The 17581-nt window shown below is 44.0% G+C and overlaps 2 protein-coding genes across 2 annotated transcripts; both read right to left on the bottom strand.

The window, feature by feature from the left end:
* Positions 1-5100: 5100 nt before the first annotated feature.
* LOC125511046 lies at positions 5101-7016 on the bottom strand. Its single transcript, XM_048676327.1, has 3 exons — positions 6424-7016; positions 5858-6315; positions 5101-5452 (listed from the first exon to the last, which is right to left on the bottom strand). Exons 1-3 carry the CDS (start codon positions 6527-6529, stop codon positions 5333-5335), a joined length of 684 nt encoding a protein of 227 aa, XP_048532284.1. The 5' UTR covers positions 6530-7016; the 3' UTR covers positions 5101-5332.
* Positions 7017-7719: 703 nt separating this feature from the next.
* LOC125511045 (5'-adenylylsulfate reductase-like 5) lies at positions 7720-11826 on the bottom strand. The gene is made up of 4 exons (XM_048676326.1): positions 11557-11826; positions 9423-9604; positions 9180-9304; positions 7720-8415 (listed from the first exon to the last, which is right to left on the bottom strand). Exons 1-4 carry the CDS (start codon positions 11734-11736, stop codon positions 8000-8002), a joined length of 903 nt encoding a protein of 300 aa, XP_048532283.1. The 5' UTR covers positions 11737-11826; the 3' UTR covers positions 7720-7999.
* Positions 11827-17581: the final 5755 nt, after the last annotated feature.

Raw genomic sequence — 17581 nt, 5'->3', positions numbered from 1 at the left:
TACTCTCTTTGTCCCATAATATAACAACATTTTTGACACTACACTAATTGTCAAAAACGTTCTTATATTATGAGGCGGATGAAGTAGCTTACTAGAGGTAATTAATGATTAAACTAACCTCACAAATTAGCGCACTAAAATAAATGTATAAAATAGAGAGCAAAGCAAGATGGCATCGGAATGTGCCCCCTTAACTGAAGCTAAACCATGAATTTATTGGCACTTTTTTTTTTGATAAAGAGAGTTTTCTCTCCGATTTCCATTATTAGAAATCACTAAGTCTTGCGACCGACACCAGGCTATTGCCAACTCACATTACATTAGCAAATCCTACGATGCACACTGTCGAGGATGAGATCTCCTCTAAAGTGCAGATTACTCGAGCCGAGAGCGGACCAGGTTTCAGACGCAAACACTAAACGACCCCTATCATCATAATCATGAGAAATCCCACAAGCCGGGTTCTCCAGGATGATCGCACGCAAAATAAACCAGACTATCAAGTTGTGATACTCGGCAGCTAGGAGCATACCACTTAAGTTCAACTGAAGAAACAAGACAGAGACAGATCGAGGACATAATAAAGGAGATCTCCTAGGACTATAGCACCAGTTTAGAGAACTTCAGAAGATCACATCGCTGCGATTATGTGGTACAGCCCTCCATCCCTCCACCGCCCTGAAGATTTCTCCAGCGACCTGCTCAACCTTTTTTACGCCCTTCGGCATTATTCTTCGTCTTCTTGGGTTTATCTGCAAGATGAGCCAATCATGAAGTATTTTAATCATCAAGTTCCCTGGTACACAGGGATCAGAAATCCTGTTCTTATTAAAAACCACTCTGTTTCTAAGTTTCCAAATAGTCCATAGGACAACTGCAATTCCTACAGTCACAAGGGATTCTTCATCTTTATTAAATTGTTTCAGCCAGACCCCAGAATCCATTAGCACTTGATTAAATAATGTAATAGAACCAGTGGAGACACTAACATAGGGCCTGTTTGGGGTTGCTCCACGCCAACAAAATCAACTCCACTCCATCAAGTCTACTTTGGAGCTGTTCCACTGAGGGGTTCCAGCTCCAACAAAGAGCAGTTTATCATGTTTGGCATCTGGCTAGCTCTAGCTTTAAGAATTGGAAATTTTGGTGGGAAAGGTTTATTGCGGGGTTGGGAAAGTAAAACGAAAGGGTACCCACTTACCGATGGCAGAGGTAGGTAAATTTTTCTTAACTCTATGAGAACTTTTCAAACTAGAGTTTATGAAGCACCCCTTGAAGAGCTTCCTGAAAAATTGAAAGCTGCATCATAGATTTTAGTTTTTTTGAAGCAAAACTTCATGGAGCTGCCCCGTTTGGCTTGTTATTTTCAGAGCGGGGCTGAATTTTAGGGAACAGAGCACTCCCAAGCAGGTCCATAGTATGACTGAATATTATATTTTCTGCTAGGAAGTTCATTGGCAATTTACAGATAGACAATAACTGTCTGGCAAATTGAACACATGTCTAGTAAAATCATCTTATAGTAACAGGTTTTTTGTTTCACATATATGAGGTCATGGTCTTTTTAGCTTTGGGAGGCAGCTTTGGACTGTGAAAAGATGAAGCTCAAACAACATCTATTTTAGAGGAATCACAAGTGAAATCTAATTTGGATTATTTTCAGCCCAAAGCACGCCTGTGTGTACTTCATAGCCAAAGTCATTTCCCTAGCCCACCGCCGTTGGCATTTGGTCATAATTAAGTCATAGATGCCACCGCAGCCACGACCTAACTCTCCCTTCACCCCTCCTCCTGAAATAGTGCGTTTTCAGTTTTCACCAACCCACGGTCGTGTTGTCAAACAGCTGACCTTCACTGTGGCAGCTTCCTTGACACAATAGCTTTGCCAGCACAACAAGTCCACAACTGATCTTTCGAACCTGCAACCCAAACTAACCGAGTGTTAGTGCCCACATGCGTGTGATCTTCTGTCAAATCAAAGTCGTTGCCTGATTTCCTTTTTCTTTTTAGAGAAGAATGTTGATCTATATTTTTAGGGGAGGGTGTCAATCTGATTTTTTAAGGGGAGGATATCGTTCCGATTTTATTTAGGGAAGGATGTCGATCTGATCTTCGCTTGAGCTTGAAAATATGGGCACAACTGGTATATTGGGAAGGAATGGGGAGCGCGTCTACAGCTCACCCATAGCAAAAGCAAGTGCCTCCTCACCTATGTGTTACACGCTACTGGGTCGGTATGTTAATTGCTACAAACGTTTATTCATTTGTTTTTTTTACTTTCATTCTTTTCTTTTCTATTTAAAATATAAATATTTCAGAATTCATTTACTTAATTTGTTTAAAAGCATTCATTGCACTTTTGAAAAATGTTCATGTAGTATAAAAATAATGTTTGTGTAACTTTTATAAAATGATGAAAGCATTAAAATAATGTTTATGACATTTAAGCACGTGTGTCAAAAAATGTTTATTACTTTTTTTACAAATGTTTATAGAATATAAAATAAGTTCATGACATTTTTTAAAAGTTCACATGTATAAAATAATGTTTGTGATATTTGTACAAATGAAAATGTAAAAACATGTTTTTTGTAACTCAGAAAAAAATGTTTCATGCTATTAAGAAAAATCAAGCATCTCAAAATTTCTTATTCGCATTTATAAAATGTTATACAATGTAAAAAATGTTTTCTTAAGTTAGAAAATCTCTAGTACCATTCATAAACAAATGTATGTAACTTAAAAATGTTCACATGTTCCAAATAAATGTTCACCGCATTTTGAAAATATTTATACAATGTAAAACATTGTTCATGTAGTATTAAATAAACGTATCACATCGTGCAAAAATATGTTCAACGTGTATTTGAAAATGGTTAACATTTATTCAAAGAAAATGTTTCAAAACCTGCATTTAGAAAATGTTCAACCTATAGCAAAAAATATGCTTGCATAATAAAGATGTGCAACGTGTATTGAAATAAGTCAATATTTATTTGAAGAAGAAATAAAAAGAAAAGGAAAACTTAATAAGCTGAAGAAAGACAAACGAAAATCATGAAACTCGATAACAACAAAAAAAGGAAAAAAAGCGCATGGAATCTCAGCATGGGGGAGATATAGCCTTTTTTAGGCGATGGGGAGATGTAACCTTTTTTAGAAACACATGTAAGAGCATCTCCAGCCGCGCCCCCAGAAAGGCCTCCCAGGCGATTTTTTCGCGCCGGCGCCGAAAAAACGGCCCAGTCGCACCCCAGGAGCCCGATTTTCGCAGGCCTGGGCCGAAATCAGCGCTGGCGGACCCAACCCGAACCCGGCGCGTTGGGGGGGGGGGGGGGCTCGGGGGCGCCGGGCGAATCGTTTTTGGCGCGAAATAGCCGCGGGTCCTCCTTGCCAGCGACTCGTCTCTCTTCTAGCTGCTTCGTCGTCCTCATCGCCTCGTTTCCCGTGGTGAATCAATGACAAATCTTGAAACCGTGCACAAATTCCCACACTCAACATGATATCCGGTCTAGATGCACAAAGGTAAAGCAAGGATCCAATCATGGAGCGATATACCTTTTGATCCACCGCTTTATCATTGGGATCTATGTCAAGTTGGCACTTGGTGGGCATTGGAGTAGAAGCCGGCTTGACGTCACTTAGCTTGAATCTCTTGAGCATGTCTTGAGTGTATTTGGCTTGGTTGATGAAGGTTCCTTCTCTTCTTTGCTTCACTTCGAACCCTAGAAAGAACTTCAACTCTCCCATGGAAGACATCTCGAACTTTGAGGTCATGAGAGCGGCAAATTCCTCATTGAAAGCTTTGTTAGGTGAACCAAAGATAATATTATCAACATATAATTGGCACACAAACAACTCCCCTTTGACCTTCTTAGTAAAAAGAGTGGGGTCGATTAGCCCAACTTCAATACCACGGTCTTGTAACAACTCGGTAAGGTGGTCATACCACGCACGTGGGGCTTGTTTAAGGCCATAGAGTGCCTTATCGAGTTGATACACATGATCGGGAAAGTAGGGATCCTCGAACCCGGGGGGTTGCTTGACGTAAACCAATTCATTAATAGGACCATTAAGAAAAGCACTCTTCACATTCATTTGTTTTACGACACTACCGTCAATGTCCTTGGCGATAGGGTATAATGGGCTACCGCCAAGAACCCTGACGGTAGGGTATTTTCCACGTTAAACGAACATTACGGCGTTGTCAAATTCTGCCGCCAGATATCCTGGCGGTAGGTAGTTAAACCTTATCGCCATAATCAATGGCAGTAGAAAAAAAGGTCAAATCATGAAAATTTTCTAAACTAGGGTCAGGTCTCGAATAACTTCTAGAAAAGGGTCAAAACAGAAAATTTAGCCTCTTGGGACCAGGGAGTGCCAATCAGAGACCGTCGGCAGTTGCTCAAAAAAAAAAAACCTGTCGGCATCAGACGAGCAGCACTGTCACTCAAACCCGCCTTCCTGGATTCTTCCCTGGACAGAAACAAATCACCCGTCGTCCTTCCCTTCCTCCGGATGTATGTGCATCGCTGTCACAGAGCAGAGCTCCGGCACGGCCCGGCCTCTTCCCATCATCCGATGTCGACGCCAGATTTTTACCCCCCGTAGACGACTGAATCTCGACGTGTTCTTCCGGACAAGTTTGATCATGTGAGAGAGGAAGCAAAATCGCCAGTCAGATACAGCGACGTGCCGGGCCAGACGATCCAGCGCACGGCGAAGCGACGGGACCTCCGGGCAACTGCATATGCCGTTGCCTGCCCCGCGGGAACAGGAGGAAAGCTAAGGAATCAACGTCCATGTCAGGGTGTCTCGCCGCACCGCTAGCCGACGAACCGACGGTCGCGCACGCCGGCCGGATTCAGTGAACGGACACTCGGCCGGCGGGCCAAGTGGCCCGGCGGTGGCTTCCAAGTAGTATCTGCAGCTGCGGTCAGTTCCAGCGCGTGGTTACCGCGTGCGTTCCAGTGACGTGCGTTTGAATCCTCTTTGTCATCGCATAAAAAAACACGAGCCGTTGGTTGCATTTCCACAGAGCATCCTCACCATCCATTGCCTCGTCGTACAGTACGATAATCGGAGGGGAAGGCGAAGTAATTTCGCGGAGAAAATCAAACCCAGAATAATATTCACATCTGCTGGTAGGAAATGTACATGACAGTGGACTCATGCTATCTACGTACCAGCTGAGTAGAAGCATATGTACATGCGTGCAGGCTACGGGGCCCTGGCCAATGTTTGTAAATAAAGAATCTCAATATCAATCAATATGTCTAATACTATTAGATCGTGGATGCGTCGACGGATTCTAGAAGCTTCTCGTAGCACGTCAAAACCCGGTGTAGTGGCCGCCGAACGACACCGTCGCCCCCCTGGTGGACGCGCCCCCCATGACCGACGACACGGCCTGGTTCAGCCTGGACGCCTGCTCCACGGCACGATGGATCCTCTGCAGCAGATCAAACACAAGCAAAACTGTCAGAAAACACTAGGCCATTTTTTTCACCCCTAAATGAAATTCCCCCGTGCTTTAGGCTAATCTATTACAAGATTCCAAGAACCAGATATAAAGGAAATCAGATCATCAGGAGCAGTGGGTCATTTTCACCCTTTCCTCTTCAATAGTCTATAGAAAGAAGATTCTAATCTTTAAAAAGAAGCATCATCATCATGATGCAGAGTTGCTGAACTCATCCAATGTTTTTTCCTTTTCTTTTTTGGACCCAAGGATAATAAATGATGTTTAAAAACTATAGCAGTAATTTGCTAGAGCATGCCTTTAGGGAACAAAGAGAAGATCAATCAGTAGAAGTGAAGAAATTTAGTTCACGAACAGAAGGAAAGAGTGATCGACCTCATCATCGGCGAACACCTGGAACTGGGACTTGTGGTCCTGCACCTTCCTCTGCTGCTGCGGCCTGCCGCCAAGCACCAGGATGCAGAAGGTGGCAGCGGCGACCCCGAAGGAGCAGAGCGCCCCGACGCCGTTCACCCTCAGTTTCCCGACGCTGAAGCCAGCAGCGTCCATCCCTGCCCTGTCTCTCTCCGCACCTTCTTCCACCTCATGGGGTAGATGATCAGGTGCTGCTTCCACCATCACCTCGTCCTCCTCACCAGCTTCCTCTTCGGCAACAGGGGAGTTCACCATCTCTTCCTCCTCTTCTGCACCGGAGACCATCACCTCGGTCACCATCATCGCGAGCTCCCCTTGCCTCGGCTCGGCCTGCACGACGCCGATGTCCTCGAACTCGACATCATGCTGCTGCCGTGCAGAGGCAGCTTGCGCTGATGGTCCCATGGCATCTTCTTCATCTAGGATGCAATCATAGGTAGAGGGGTGAGATGCAGGGTGGAGGGTGAAGTGGCCCATGTCGATCACGACCAAACCGGACCCAAACAAGAGCTGATCCTGATCCTTACCACCACCAGCAGCAGCGCACTCCTCCAGGAAGAAGGAGCTCCCGAGGTCAGGCAGGAGCTCCCAGTCATCCAGGCTGATTGCATCCATGGAATCCCCTCCGGTCATCGCAAATCAGCGCAAGGAACGAGAGCGGATCCGATCAGGGAGTTATTATAGCTGCTCAGATCTGCTTGCAGGCGGCTATGAGGATGCTATGGAATGGATGCTCCCCAAGAATCAAAGCAAGTGGTGGCTTGGAAGGATACTTTCTTCTTTCTCTGGAGGGGAACAGCACCTGAAGAAGCTAGAAGGGGTAGTGGGAACTAGTACATGTTGCACCAAGGGAGATGGCAAACCAATTTAAGGTGCTTTGCCTTCCTGCTAAGTGACAAAGCTGAAAGTGTTCTTTCGGGCCTACCAATGGGGACTAGCTCCTCCCTTCCTTCTTTCCTACTCAATTCTTTCCGGCTGCCGTATTTTCCTGCAATATCATTATACTTGCAAACAATCTACAGTGAGAAAGTGATTCATACAAGGAGGTGGTGAAAAATATCATTATAGAACAGCTTTAGGATATAATGTCGGCGCAGTCAAATCGTCCGACTGGCAAACTCATCCACAATTCTAAAATAACCCCAAGCACCAGCGCAGCGTTACTTGGCAATCTTATTTGGCAAACTGTAATCAAATAACTCATCCACAATTCTAAAATAACCCCAAGCACCAGCGCAGCGTTACTTGGCAATCTTACTTGGCAAGGCAAACTGTAATCAAATATGTCACGCCAGTTGCTGTCAGGGCATGATGTCAATGCCACCGAATCCGAAAGGGATTCCGATGAACGTCCTCTTCAAAATCAAGATACATATAAAAAGCATGCTTTCAGAGAGAACTGCACACTAAGTAACATAATGGATAGGGTCAAAGTTATTACGCGGCAGATCATAAACAAATGAACTGATAAACGGAATCAACGGGAAGTAAAGATGGATAGAGACACACACCAGCTGAACACGGAGGGCAGAGGAGATCCAGACGCGTGTTTAGAAGGTTCTGCAGAAATATAACTCAGAAAAGTTGAGATTGTGACCCGAGACAGCGATGGGTAACTGTGCACAGGACAATGTGACTTGGAGAAAAGGAAATGAAATGGGTCTTCGGAGTGAAACAAATTCACTTGAAAATGAGAACCATTCAGATACATGACTGTTCTGTTTCTTTCAGACAGCATGGTATGTGTAAAAATCAAGCCAGTTTTACAATTCAGAGCAGGAGCCGGCAGCCCAGGATTTAAGCTGGTGCAGAGAAGGGTGGTATAGTGAAGCCAAATTCTAACATTAACCGAAAGACATCAAAGAAAATGCTCAGATCCTCAGCATACATCGAAGAGTTAATTGACACAAAGATCAGAGATCAGCTATCGCGTCAGCAAAGCGAAAACGCGTTCCTATATACAACAAGATGATATCCTGAAAATTTACATTCCTGGGTCCCCACATGCGCGGATGCACATACATAGCAGGATGGGGAAGCAAGACCAAACAATTTTGGGCCATATATCAGCAGCTAGACTATCGACCAGCATCGCAAAGAAGGCTAGGCATGCCGTAAGGAGGATGGTTCACCCAGTGAGACGGACGCAAATGACGAAGCCCAAGCTCGAGCATTACTCGCCCCTTTACTTAGGTCCCTTGTCTTACTGCTCAGTCTAAGCTTGCTCCAAAGCCTCTTAACATCAAGCACAGTCAAAGCCCGTTCCATAAGTTGGCTTGATCCCCTACGAATTTTTAAGTTCAAGTTCTGAACACGCACGATCAAGAAGGCTCTGAGTTGAGAGATGACAGTGGGTACGAAGTGTGCCGCGACCTTCATGATTATAAAAAGCGCTCCAAGAAACACAAAGGGCTCGTCTTCCGCCATTTTGCGCAGAGACCGGCCTCCTGGCATGACTGATCCTAAGCTTCCAGCGCTCTCTTGCTGATCAACATCAATATATGTAACTGGATCGAGGCCTGCAGCAAGAAAAACCTTGCTTCAATCCTTGAAGTGATAAAATCAACCAAACAGACTTATCATCAATGGATGTAGCAGTGCAGTGTGCAACATATGCATATCCATTTTTAAATCAATTGAACAATGGAATAAAATCCATACTATCAAGACAGGTTATTATGAGCATGCTAAAATGCCCCAGGAATAATCAAATATGCTGTTGTTGAACATTCACAGGCATCAACAGTAAAACGTTTCAACAAGTAGATAATTGTAGCAAGACGTCATCCTGATGTATGGGGTCAAGAGTATCATTCATGGAATCAAGAGCGCAGCTAATTCCCCACCATGCCACACACGGTCTCCAATGTAAATGAGCACTAGACCAATCAGAAGCAAAAACAATGCGAACTTTCAATCGAAAGAACCCCATGCACAATCTTTAATTATGTTCAGGTATCGATAACTGGTACCATATTGGTCGGGTGCTGAGTAGGGATAAATAGGTGAATTTTACAGTTAATCAGCCAATAAATCAGTTAATTGGCTATTCGGTGACCCACCAAGTAGCAATTAACTGACCAAGATGCTGATTAACTGGCCAATATTTGGAACAAAATTCTGAGTATTGTTCCAAGTTTCAAAAGCAGGCATGTTTAAAACAAGCTGTTAGCCTGTTACCATTAAATAAACTATGTCTGCAGGAAACAGAGGAGTAGCTATTCTCATGTGTGCATGTTCAAGTAATGATATTCAAAATGAAAGAACAAAGAAATGATCATACCTGTAGTCTCTCGATAGAACTGAACCAGAGACTTCAGATCTTTTGTACCCCTGTAACGAACCATTGTAGTCTCATTTGCCAGAAGAATGGCTGGGAAGCCATGGACACCATATCTTGAAAACAAGCTGCAGTCAGCAGAAGGGGTAGGATGAGCAATAATTCACTGGGCAAATAACATGTTGGAAACAAAAGGGACAGGATGTATCACTCAGGCACAGAAAAAAGATTTCAACAATCAGATACCTAGGCGTCGCAGAAGATTCTTCGACAGCAAAGTGATGTATCTGAGGGAACATGGTGCTGAGAGCTTCAAATATTGGTCGAAATTTGCTCGAGAAAGGACACCATGCGGCATAGAAGAGAATGGAACATGAGGCACCAGTACAGCGAAGGTTCAACTCTTTATCAACAGCATCTCCTCTCACCTTCAGTAGGAGGAACATATTTTAAATTATTAACAGATAGTCAATAACTACAGAAGAAACCAGAGAGTTTGCCAGATCAGCAACATGCATATCAGCATTCTTGTAAGTACAAGATTAACATTTATATAACAGTCCTTCGTGTATCTGCACTGTATCCTCATCACACTTATGTTTGCTCAAATCAAAATCTCGTTCATAATGTACGAAGAAACAGATAATCCGGATATTACATGCACATCTCTCTTTATTCTGAAATTACATGCAGTGACCATGTTATGCCACTCGCCTTTTTAATAACATCTGTTGGATTGACTAGAGAAGCACTTAAAACCGTAACATACTAACATGACATGCAAGATGCAACACCGCTGCGCTGTTGCGTCCTTTGGAACAGTGGAGCAGAACGATAGTGTGCTCTCACATTCCCAAAACCAACGGAATTAAAAAGCTTTTAATTTCCTGGTTGCAAAAATCAGTAAACCATTCTTACATGCATACATATAATAGATGTCCATCGATGACTATTAATTTCAGTCCTTCTTTCTTTATTCGCTTTCTAATGCTAACATGCATGTGCACATGCAAGAGCACTAGCGAAAGATACGACCAATCACGCCGTAAGGTATGCGCCACATTGGCAGTTTGTCTCCTTGCCAATAGCCAATAAAATTGGTCGCTCACTCAACTGACATAAGAAAGCATGGCACCTTGGCGGGATTTAATGCGCGCTTCGGCAGAAACCAAGTGTAAGACCAGGACAACGCTGGATGACTATTAGATTTGCATTCCATGGGATTCTTCGTGGCACTGATGACAGGGTAGCGTAGGCAACAAAACATTGGCCACCGCTGACGGTTTGTGGAGTTGGAGATGATGGCATCACCGGCAGTACAGGTGGAGATAGCTAAGGAGCCATCATGTTGTTGTGTTATTGTAAAAAATATATTAAAACTATCATGCTTCCTAACTTTTATCTTTTGTAAAAGGAAAAACAATGTAAATGGGACATTATGTAATAAAGTAAAGTTTTCCAGGCTTAAATATATGTTCAAGTGATTTGGAATATTTACATACTCCTTTTCTTTTAAACTTCTATTTACATACTCCTTGGTACCACACAGAATACTTTCGATGAAATTACACGGAACTTATGCTCAAAGTTACAACTAATTACTAACTGATAAATGTTTTCTATAAATATGAAAACCAATAGTATCCAAAATATTCCCCACAGCGATGCACGGGTAGGGCACTAGTAATGATGCTTGTATTTATGTTTCCTCCTGCCCGCATTTTGAATCTAACCTAAGGGTGCGAATTCGAACCAAGACAAGATTGCGTAACATATGGATGGATCCAAGTAATTACTAAGTGATAAATGTTTTCTATAATGGAAACCAATAGTACCCGAAATATTCCCCGCCGCAATGTGCAGGAAGGGCACTAGTAATGATGCTAATTATGTTTCCTCCCGCTTGCGTTTTGAATCCAACCTACGCCTACGAATCAAATTCGAAACACGTCAAGCTTGCGTTAACATATGGATTCTACTGTGGCGCCTAGACACCGCAGCACCGACGCGCCTCGATTGTTCTCCTTCGCCTGAGCCACCCATGTTTTGTCTGCTCCTGATAATTGAATGATACTATGCACCCACCAACGCATTGCAATTCACATCATTCCTGCCACGAGTATCCCTCCCGACACACACCCCACCCTCTGTACCAAAATCCCCCTCTAACGTCGCCCCGCTTCAAAACCTAATCCCCCGCCGCGTCAGCGATTCAAAATACCCTACGGCCGCATTGTGTTGTGACCAAAACATCCCGTCGGTGAGGAGAATATGGCGCGCGGAATGAATCTCGGGGTCGGGGCTATGTATGACGCAGGGCACGAGGACCGGGGTCGGGCTGGGTCGCGGACAGGCGGCGGAGAGGGGAGGAGGCGGCTACCTCGAGGGGCCGGGAGGGCACGATCCGGGCGGCGCGGGGGCAGCGCGATCCGAGCGCGTCGAGGAACGTCGGGCCGGCCCCCCGCGGGCAGGTGGGCTCCGCGCCGGGGGACCCCGCGGCTGCGCCGGCGACGAGGAGGAGGAGGAGCGCGGCGGTGACGGCGACGGCGGCGCGGCGCATCGTCGGAATGGCAGCAGCCTGGAATTTCTTCTTCCTGGGGGAATTTTCTCCGTGGGCGGGGTGGGTGGGGGGCGGGCGACTGGTAGACCAGATTTGCCACGAGCCTATTTTGGGCGTACGGGAGGTGACGTGGCTGGCACTTGGTGGTTGTGGCGAGTACGTGCTGGCCTGGGTCCGGTTGCTCGGCCTCACGTGTCACGTAGGGGCCGTTGGGCCCGGCTGTCAGCGGCTCTGGCTCATCCACTGTAGTTTTCTCGTGATTTCTGTTTTGAACAATGCCAGTTGAAACAGGATATAAATATTCTACTCCCTCTATCAGTGCATTAGGCATCTCGGAGCATGATTGATAATATAGACAACACTTGGTTATAAAGAGTTGCATGTTATATAGAGTAGCCTAATAGCCGATATGTACAATAATAAATTTTGAATATATATTACTCCCTTCATCTCATAATACAAAGGCATTTTCAACACTAATGTAATGTCAAAAACACTCTTATATTATGAGACGGAGGGAGTACTTTATAAAGAGGTGACCCGCCTTACAATCCCATAAAGTGTTTTGGGGCTCGTGCTGCAGCCGGCTACTACGGGCATGGATTATGGTGGCATATAGATACGGTTGCAAAAAGTACCTTCAGGCCCTGCATTGATTTTCTTTTTCTCAACCAATGCAAGCTACTATGAGTGGGCTTCATCAAAGAATAGAAAATAAAAAATCCCACACATGCATCTCTACTCGCTACTTTAATTTTTTTTTCAACTTTATGCACCGGACCATATTTTTTTTCTTTCCAAGCATCCACCTCCTGCAGAGGATCCCGCTGCTCCATCCGAACCTATTTTTCCTGGCATCCGATCCTACATGGTCTATGGGGCATCACCCTGGGGTTATGCACTGGACATGCCCTTGCTTAGAACTTGTTTCTCTTCTTCTCGCTCCTCCAACTAAGTAAAGAGATAATATTTTAGTCCTTATAGTTTGCTTATGTCACCTTAGGCTATTCGTACTGGGGAGTATCATATACTACTATCATACATACACTATAGTGTGCTCCCTTCTGTTTCTTTTTAGTCAGCATATAACTTTTGTCTGAAGTCAAAGTATCTCTATTTTGACCAAAATTATAGAAAAAAGTATCAATATTTATAAGGCCAAAGGAATATCTTTAGATTCATTATGGAATGTAATTTCATATTATGTATATTAGGTATTTTAGATGTTGATATTTTTTATACAAATTTGGTCAATGTTTTGTAAAGTTTGACTCGACACAAATCTTATATGCGGAGCAAAAAGGAACGGAGGGAGTATGACGCTACCTTTATAGTGCATAATATCATATATTAGTACCATATATGATATTATTTATTGTCATGCATGATACATAATAGCATAACATTTATTATGATACGGTATCTATCTATATTAGTCTAACCCTCTCTCTATCTTCTTTAATTGTCTCCCACATCAACATATTTGCTAGTCCCGAGTACATGATACTAGCTAAGATACCACTACTATGGTCAGCCTTATTGTGTTTGCTCTCACGTGGTGTGGGGTGACCAAGACGGAGAGAAAAATGAGAAAAAAATGATGTTAATTTGCTGATTAATATCATTACATGCAAACAACAGACCAGTGCATGTCGTGCTGGCTAGTCTCAAGTCACTAAAGACACACATCCCACATCTTCTATTGGATAATTCCTTTTTCGCGACAATAAATGTGAAATGAGGTGAGGAGTTAATGCTTCATGCCTAAGTGTTTTGGGATTATTTGGTTTCGTAATGTGTCTAACGCACAATACGGGGGGATTGATATCATACAGGGAAGCATGGACAAAGGGTTGGTTGAAAAAAAAGTGAAACATAAAACATTATATTCTTCTTAGATAGAAAATAGAGACATTAGAGAGGAAATTAAGTTAATTCATAGGAGAGAGGAAGCAGAGAGAGATAGACAACGTAGTAGGGGAGAGAGATGTAGGTAGACTAGTGATTCAATGGTAAAAAAGTCAAAAATGTCGCTTGATGTAGAATTTGAAGGCATATAGTGGATCAATCCCGTTGCAAAGGACGACCAATTACCTAGTCGACGCAAACACCGTAAAAGTCGAATCTAGTCATCATTATTACGAACAAACTAGTAAAAATAGAAATCTCAATGGACTCTCAACATTGGCAGCTACAAGTTCATCGTGCTACAGCCAATCACGGAGCTTCATGGGGCTAAAGGGCCATTGCCCCCTCCCCCAAGAAAACTCTTGAGTGCATCCCTAATTATTAGCCTTGATTATTCCGGATTTCTCAGAGTTCATACATAACTTATCTTCTTCACCCCCTCAAATCCGATTACCCCCTCAACAATCTTCATCAAGGTCCGCCACTGGCTAGAGCCTCATAAGTCGAAGATTGGCCTCCTTGTGAATTTTCATCTGTCACACAACTGATCCGACCTGCCTTCGGATGGACCTTCGAGCTGTGTTGAGCCTTGCCTGATAAGCGCCTAGCTCATCCCCCTGCTGATTGCATGGCTCAAAAACAATATGACTTTCATATAATTGTTTTCATGCCCCTTAAAAACAACAATTCAAGAACAATATGATGTTTTTTTAACATAAGAACAATATGATGTTACATAGCCATGGTAACGTCATTAGTCCATAATGTCACATCCATAAGGACGCACATTTTCTGTGTTAACCTTCAGGGGTGTGGCAGCTAAAGTCCGCATTTCCTGTTCGACATGTCTCCACTATGTTAGGTGACGTGCCACATGTTGGTCCCAGACATGCAGAAAGTTGAACTCCCGACTTCTTAAGTTCGAGAACATCAATCCAAAGTCAATCAAAAGTAGTTAACATATGAGGTTATTTTGCCATACCATGTGTCCATTAAAGTGACATCTAGGCATGCAGTATGGTGGGAAGAATCTTGGAGCATAAAGGGACCGACATGGACAACCAGCCCAATGACATCTAGAAAAAAATAGCATGACAAAACAATGATATCCACAAGGAATGAGCCTCAATAGAATTTACCTGCGAGCATTATGTTCCCGAGTCGGTTGACATCACCCAAATCCATGAATCGCGGAGGCAGCCTAGGCACAAAAATGTGCGATCTAGCAAGATGCACATCGGTCCGTCCATGTAGAATGATGTAATAGGGGGTTGGTATATGGTCAATAGAATTGGGGGGGGGGGGGCATTTCATGCATTTCGAACCCCACATTCCTAAATAAGTATACTTTGTCGGTCTGCATGCTTTCGTTGAAATGATTTGTGTGCTGCTCAGAAGCAGTTGCCTCCATTTTGGTTCCCTTCGAAATAGCCAACATTGTTTGAGCAAGGATAGATGAATCAGTACTTTAGTTACCACGGTAATTTTGGTACTGGTGTTGTACATGTTTCTCTCATCTAGGTCGACAAGGATGGCGCGGTAGATTACATCTCCACTTCTAGTTTTTGCTTGATTCAGCTGGAAAGAATTTTTGTCGTTGTCTCCCAAAATCTGTTGTATATGTGCACGGTTTCAACATTGTGGAATCTAACATCCCTACACTGGTTAAAGGAGAAACGGGAAAACATAATTATACATGCATCATCTAAACCATTTTTGCTGAGACATATGACATAAAATTTTTGATGCAGGAAATGGAACAAGTTGCCTGTTGATCGGAGGAGGCCACACGACAGGAGCCGGGATAGGTGGTGGTGCCATCACCCTCTTTGAGCCGGGCGACCGAGACTGTATCGGATCACCATTGCGTTAGCTTGGAGACATGTCCAGATTAGCTAGAAGGACAAAGGTGGGTCTCAAAAGTACTAAGGAAATGGGTGATCGCCTTATATGCCATGGAGACACGCGGGAAGCACCAACGATTGGAAATTTGTTTTGGCTCGTTTACTGGATGGAAGGATGAAATTACGGTGTGATTCATGGGAGGGGGGAAAGGGAAAGTAACGTCATGGTTGGGTGGAGAAGGGAAAGTAAATTATGGTGATTAAATATTGCCAAATCGGCTGGTGGTGGGACAATGATAAATCGATGGATTGGACTTTTTTTTAGGCTTGGATGGAGGTGGGAATTTGGGTGTGAGTTTGAATGAAACAATGTGCAAGGCATCATCCTCTTGGCAGGAAAGGGAACCTTAGGTTCTTTTAGATAGTGGAGAAGAAGGTTTCTGATGACTTCAAAATTCATCCAGATTATTGGTATATCTTTTTCTCTGGAGAATGATCATAGGATCTCTAGCCTTTTTATATAGTATTGTCATTCTAAAGTTATATTTAAAATTTGTAACAAGTTTCTCTCAACATTTTAAGGCGTGACTCATACGCGTCATAGGACTAGAGAGCTAACTAGTCCACCATACTCATCTTCCTCAACTAATAGTCTTCCTTTTACACTTGACCGTCCGCTCACCCTTCTTTGAATCTTTCATGTGTTCTCCTACCGTGTTTTCATCTCTCTAACTTAAACACTGTCGTGTTGTCCACTCCCTCCTCTGTGCTTGAATTCTACTTGGTTTCTTAATCGGGGCGTTGGTTTCCTAATCAACCACCCATCTAAGCCGTTAGGGTGTATGTTGTCCTGCTTCCGTATGTTAACACTTTTGGTGGCCATTGTCGCCAATCACTTATATACACCCCCCTTTGTCGCTTCTTCTCCACCGCTTTCTTCACGTACCTCTATTTTTTTCATCATAATGGTCCTCTCTTCTTCTTCTAGTTGCGTGCTCATTAGGTTAGTGGGGATGACCTATTTAGGTATTATAGATTATATATTCGTTCCATAAGACCTTTCGCCAAATGTTTGGTAGGTATTTCTTCAATAACTTTTGTCTTATGTTCTTCATTTCCTCCCACTAAGCATGCAAAAAATTGACCTAGAAAACATGCAGCGCCTTAAAAAGGTGAATTTGCAAATGCAAAGCTTTTAAAAACTGAAATGTAAATGCAAAGCTGATCCTCCACCACAAAAGAGATAAAATGGCACATTTTCCATTCCGGGCGCACCTTCAGCCCACATCTTAGGCCCGCCCGGACCACGGCCCGGGCCCAATCCGAGGTCACCCTGTGCCCATTCCAAACCTACTTTTGTCTCAATTTTTTTTTTCCAAACCTACCGGCGCCGGGAAAGTGCAGACGGCGAACCACCCAGCCTGACCTCGCGATGCAGATCCTCCGTCGGAACCTTCTCGAAGCTTCCCGCCGCCTCTCCTCCCTCCTCCACTCTCCACCTCCCGCCGCCCACGCACACGCCCATGCCGTCGCCACCCTCTCCGCCGCCCGGCGGGACCCGTCCACCGGCTCCCTCGCCACCACGCCGTGGGCCGCCACGCAGCGCCGCGGCGCGAAGATGCTCGGCTCCGACGTAATCCCCCTTCTGCCCCCTCGCTCTCGCGTCTGCTCGCTTGGCCCGTGGCCGCACAGGGTTTAGATAGGGTTCTGCTAAGCTCGTGCACTGTTATGGCTCCTGCTGCTCTGTTCAGTTCGTAGCGAATTTGTGGGAGAATTCGCTTGGCAGGCGGAGCAGTTCCTTGCTATTTTGTTCTGTGGTTCCATTGATATGTTCACTAGCGATCGAACAAATGTCATGGAAAGCCTTTTGCAATTATTTTGTGTTTGTTGTGGAATACTCAAATTGTATGTTCTACTTTTGCATCCACAAAATCGTGGTGTGAATTCCCCGTGCGACCAACAGTCATATTGCAACTTGTGCAGAACGTGTAGCCAGTAGCATATTCCAACCTAGATTTAGCCGAGTTAATTAGTATTTGGTCTATCGGCTTGACATGGATGGTACATTTAGAAGTTGTTATTGAAGTTGTTTT

This window comes from Triticum urartu, chromosome 5, assembly GCF_003073215.2.
Source record: "Triticum urartu cultivar G1812 chromosome 5, Tu2.1, whole genome shotgun sequence".
Taxonomy (NCBI): domain Eukaryota; kingdom Viridiplantae; phylum Streptophyta; class Magnoliopsida; order Poales; family Poaceae; genus Triticum; species Triticum urartu.
This window is presented reverse-complemented; position numbering and strand designations above follow the sequence as displayed.

Excerpts from the sequence above, each read along its gene's own strand:
- LOC125511045 (XM_048676326.1), bottom strand. The coding sequence starts at position 11,736 with ATGCGCCGCGCCGCCGTCGCCGTCACCGCCGCGCTCCTCCTCCTCCTC. Across the intron at positions 9,305-9,422 it reads GAATCTTCTGCGACGCCTAG|CTTGTTTTCAAGATATGGTG; the intron begins GTATCTGATTGT and ends TGCTGACTGCAG. Across the intron at positions 8,416-9,179 it reads GTTCTATCGAGAGACTACAG|GCCTCGATCCAGTTACATAT; the intron begins GTATGATCATTT and ends TTCTTGCTGCAG.
- LOC125511046 (XM_048676327.1), bottom strand. The coding sequence starts at position 6,529 with ATGACCGGAGGGGATTCCATGGATGCAATCAGCCTGGATGACTGGGAG. Across the intron at positions 6,316-6,423 it reads GTGCGCTGCTGCTGGTGGTG|ATGAAGAAGATGCCATGGGA; the intron begins GTAAGGATCAGG and ends ATTGCATCCTAG. Across the intron at positions 5,453-5,857 it reads AGGTGTTCGCCGATGATGAG|AGGATCCATCGTGCCGTGGA; the intron begins GTCGATCACTCT and ends GATCTGCTGCAG.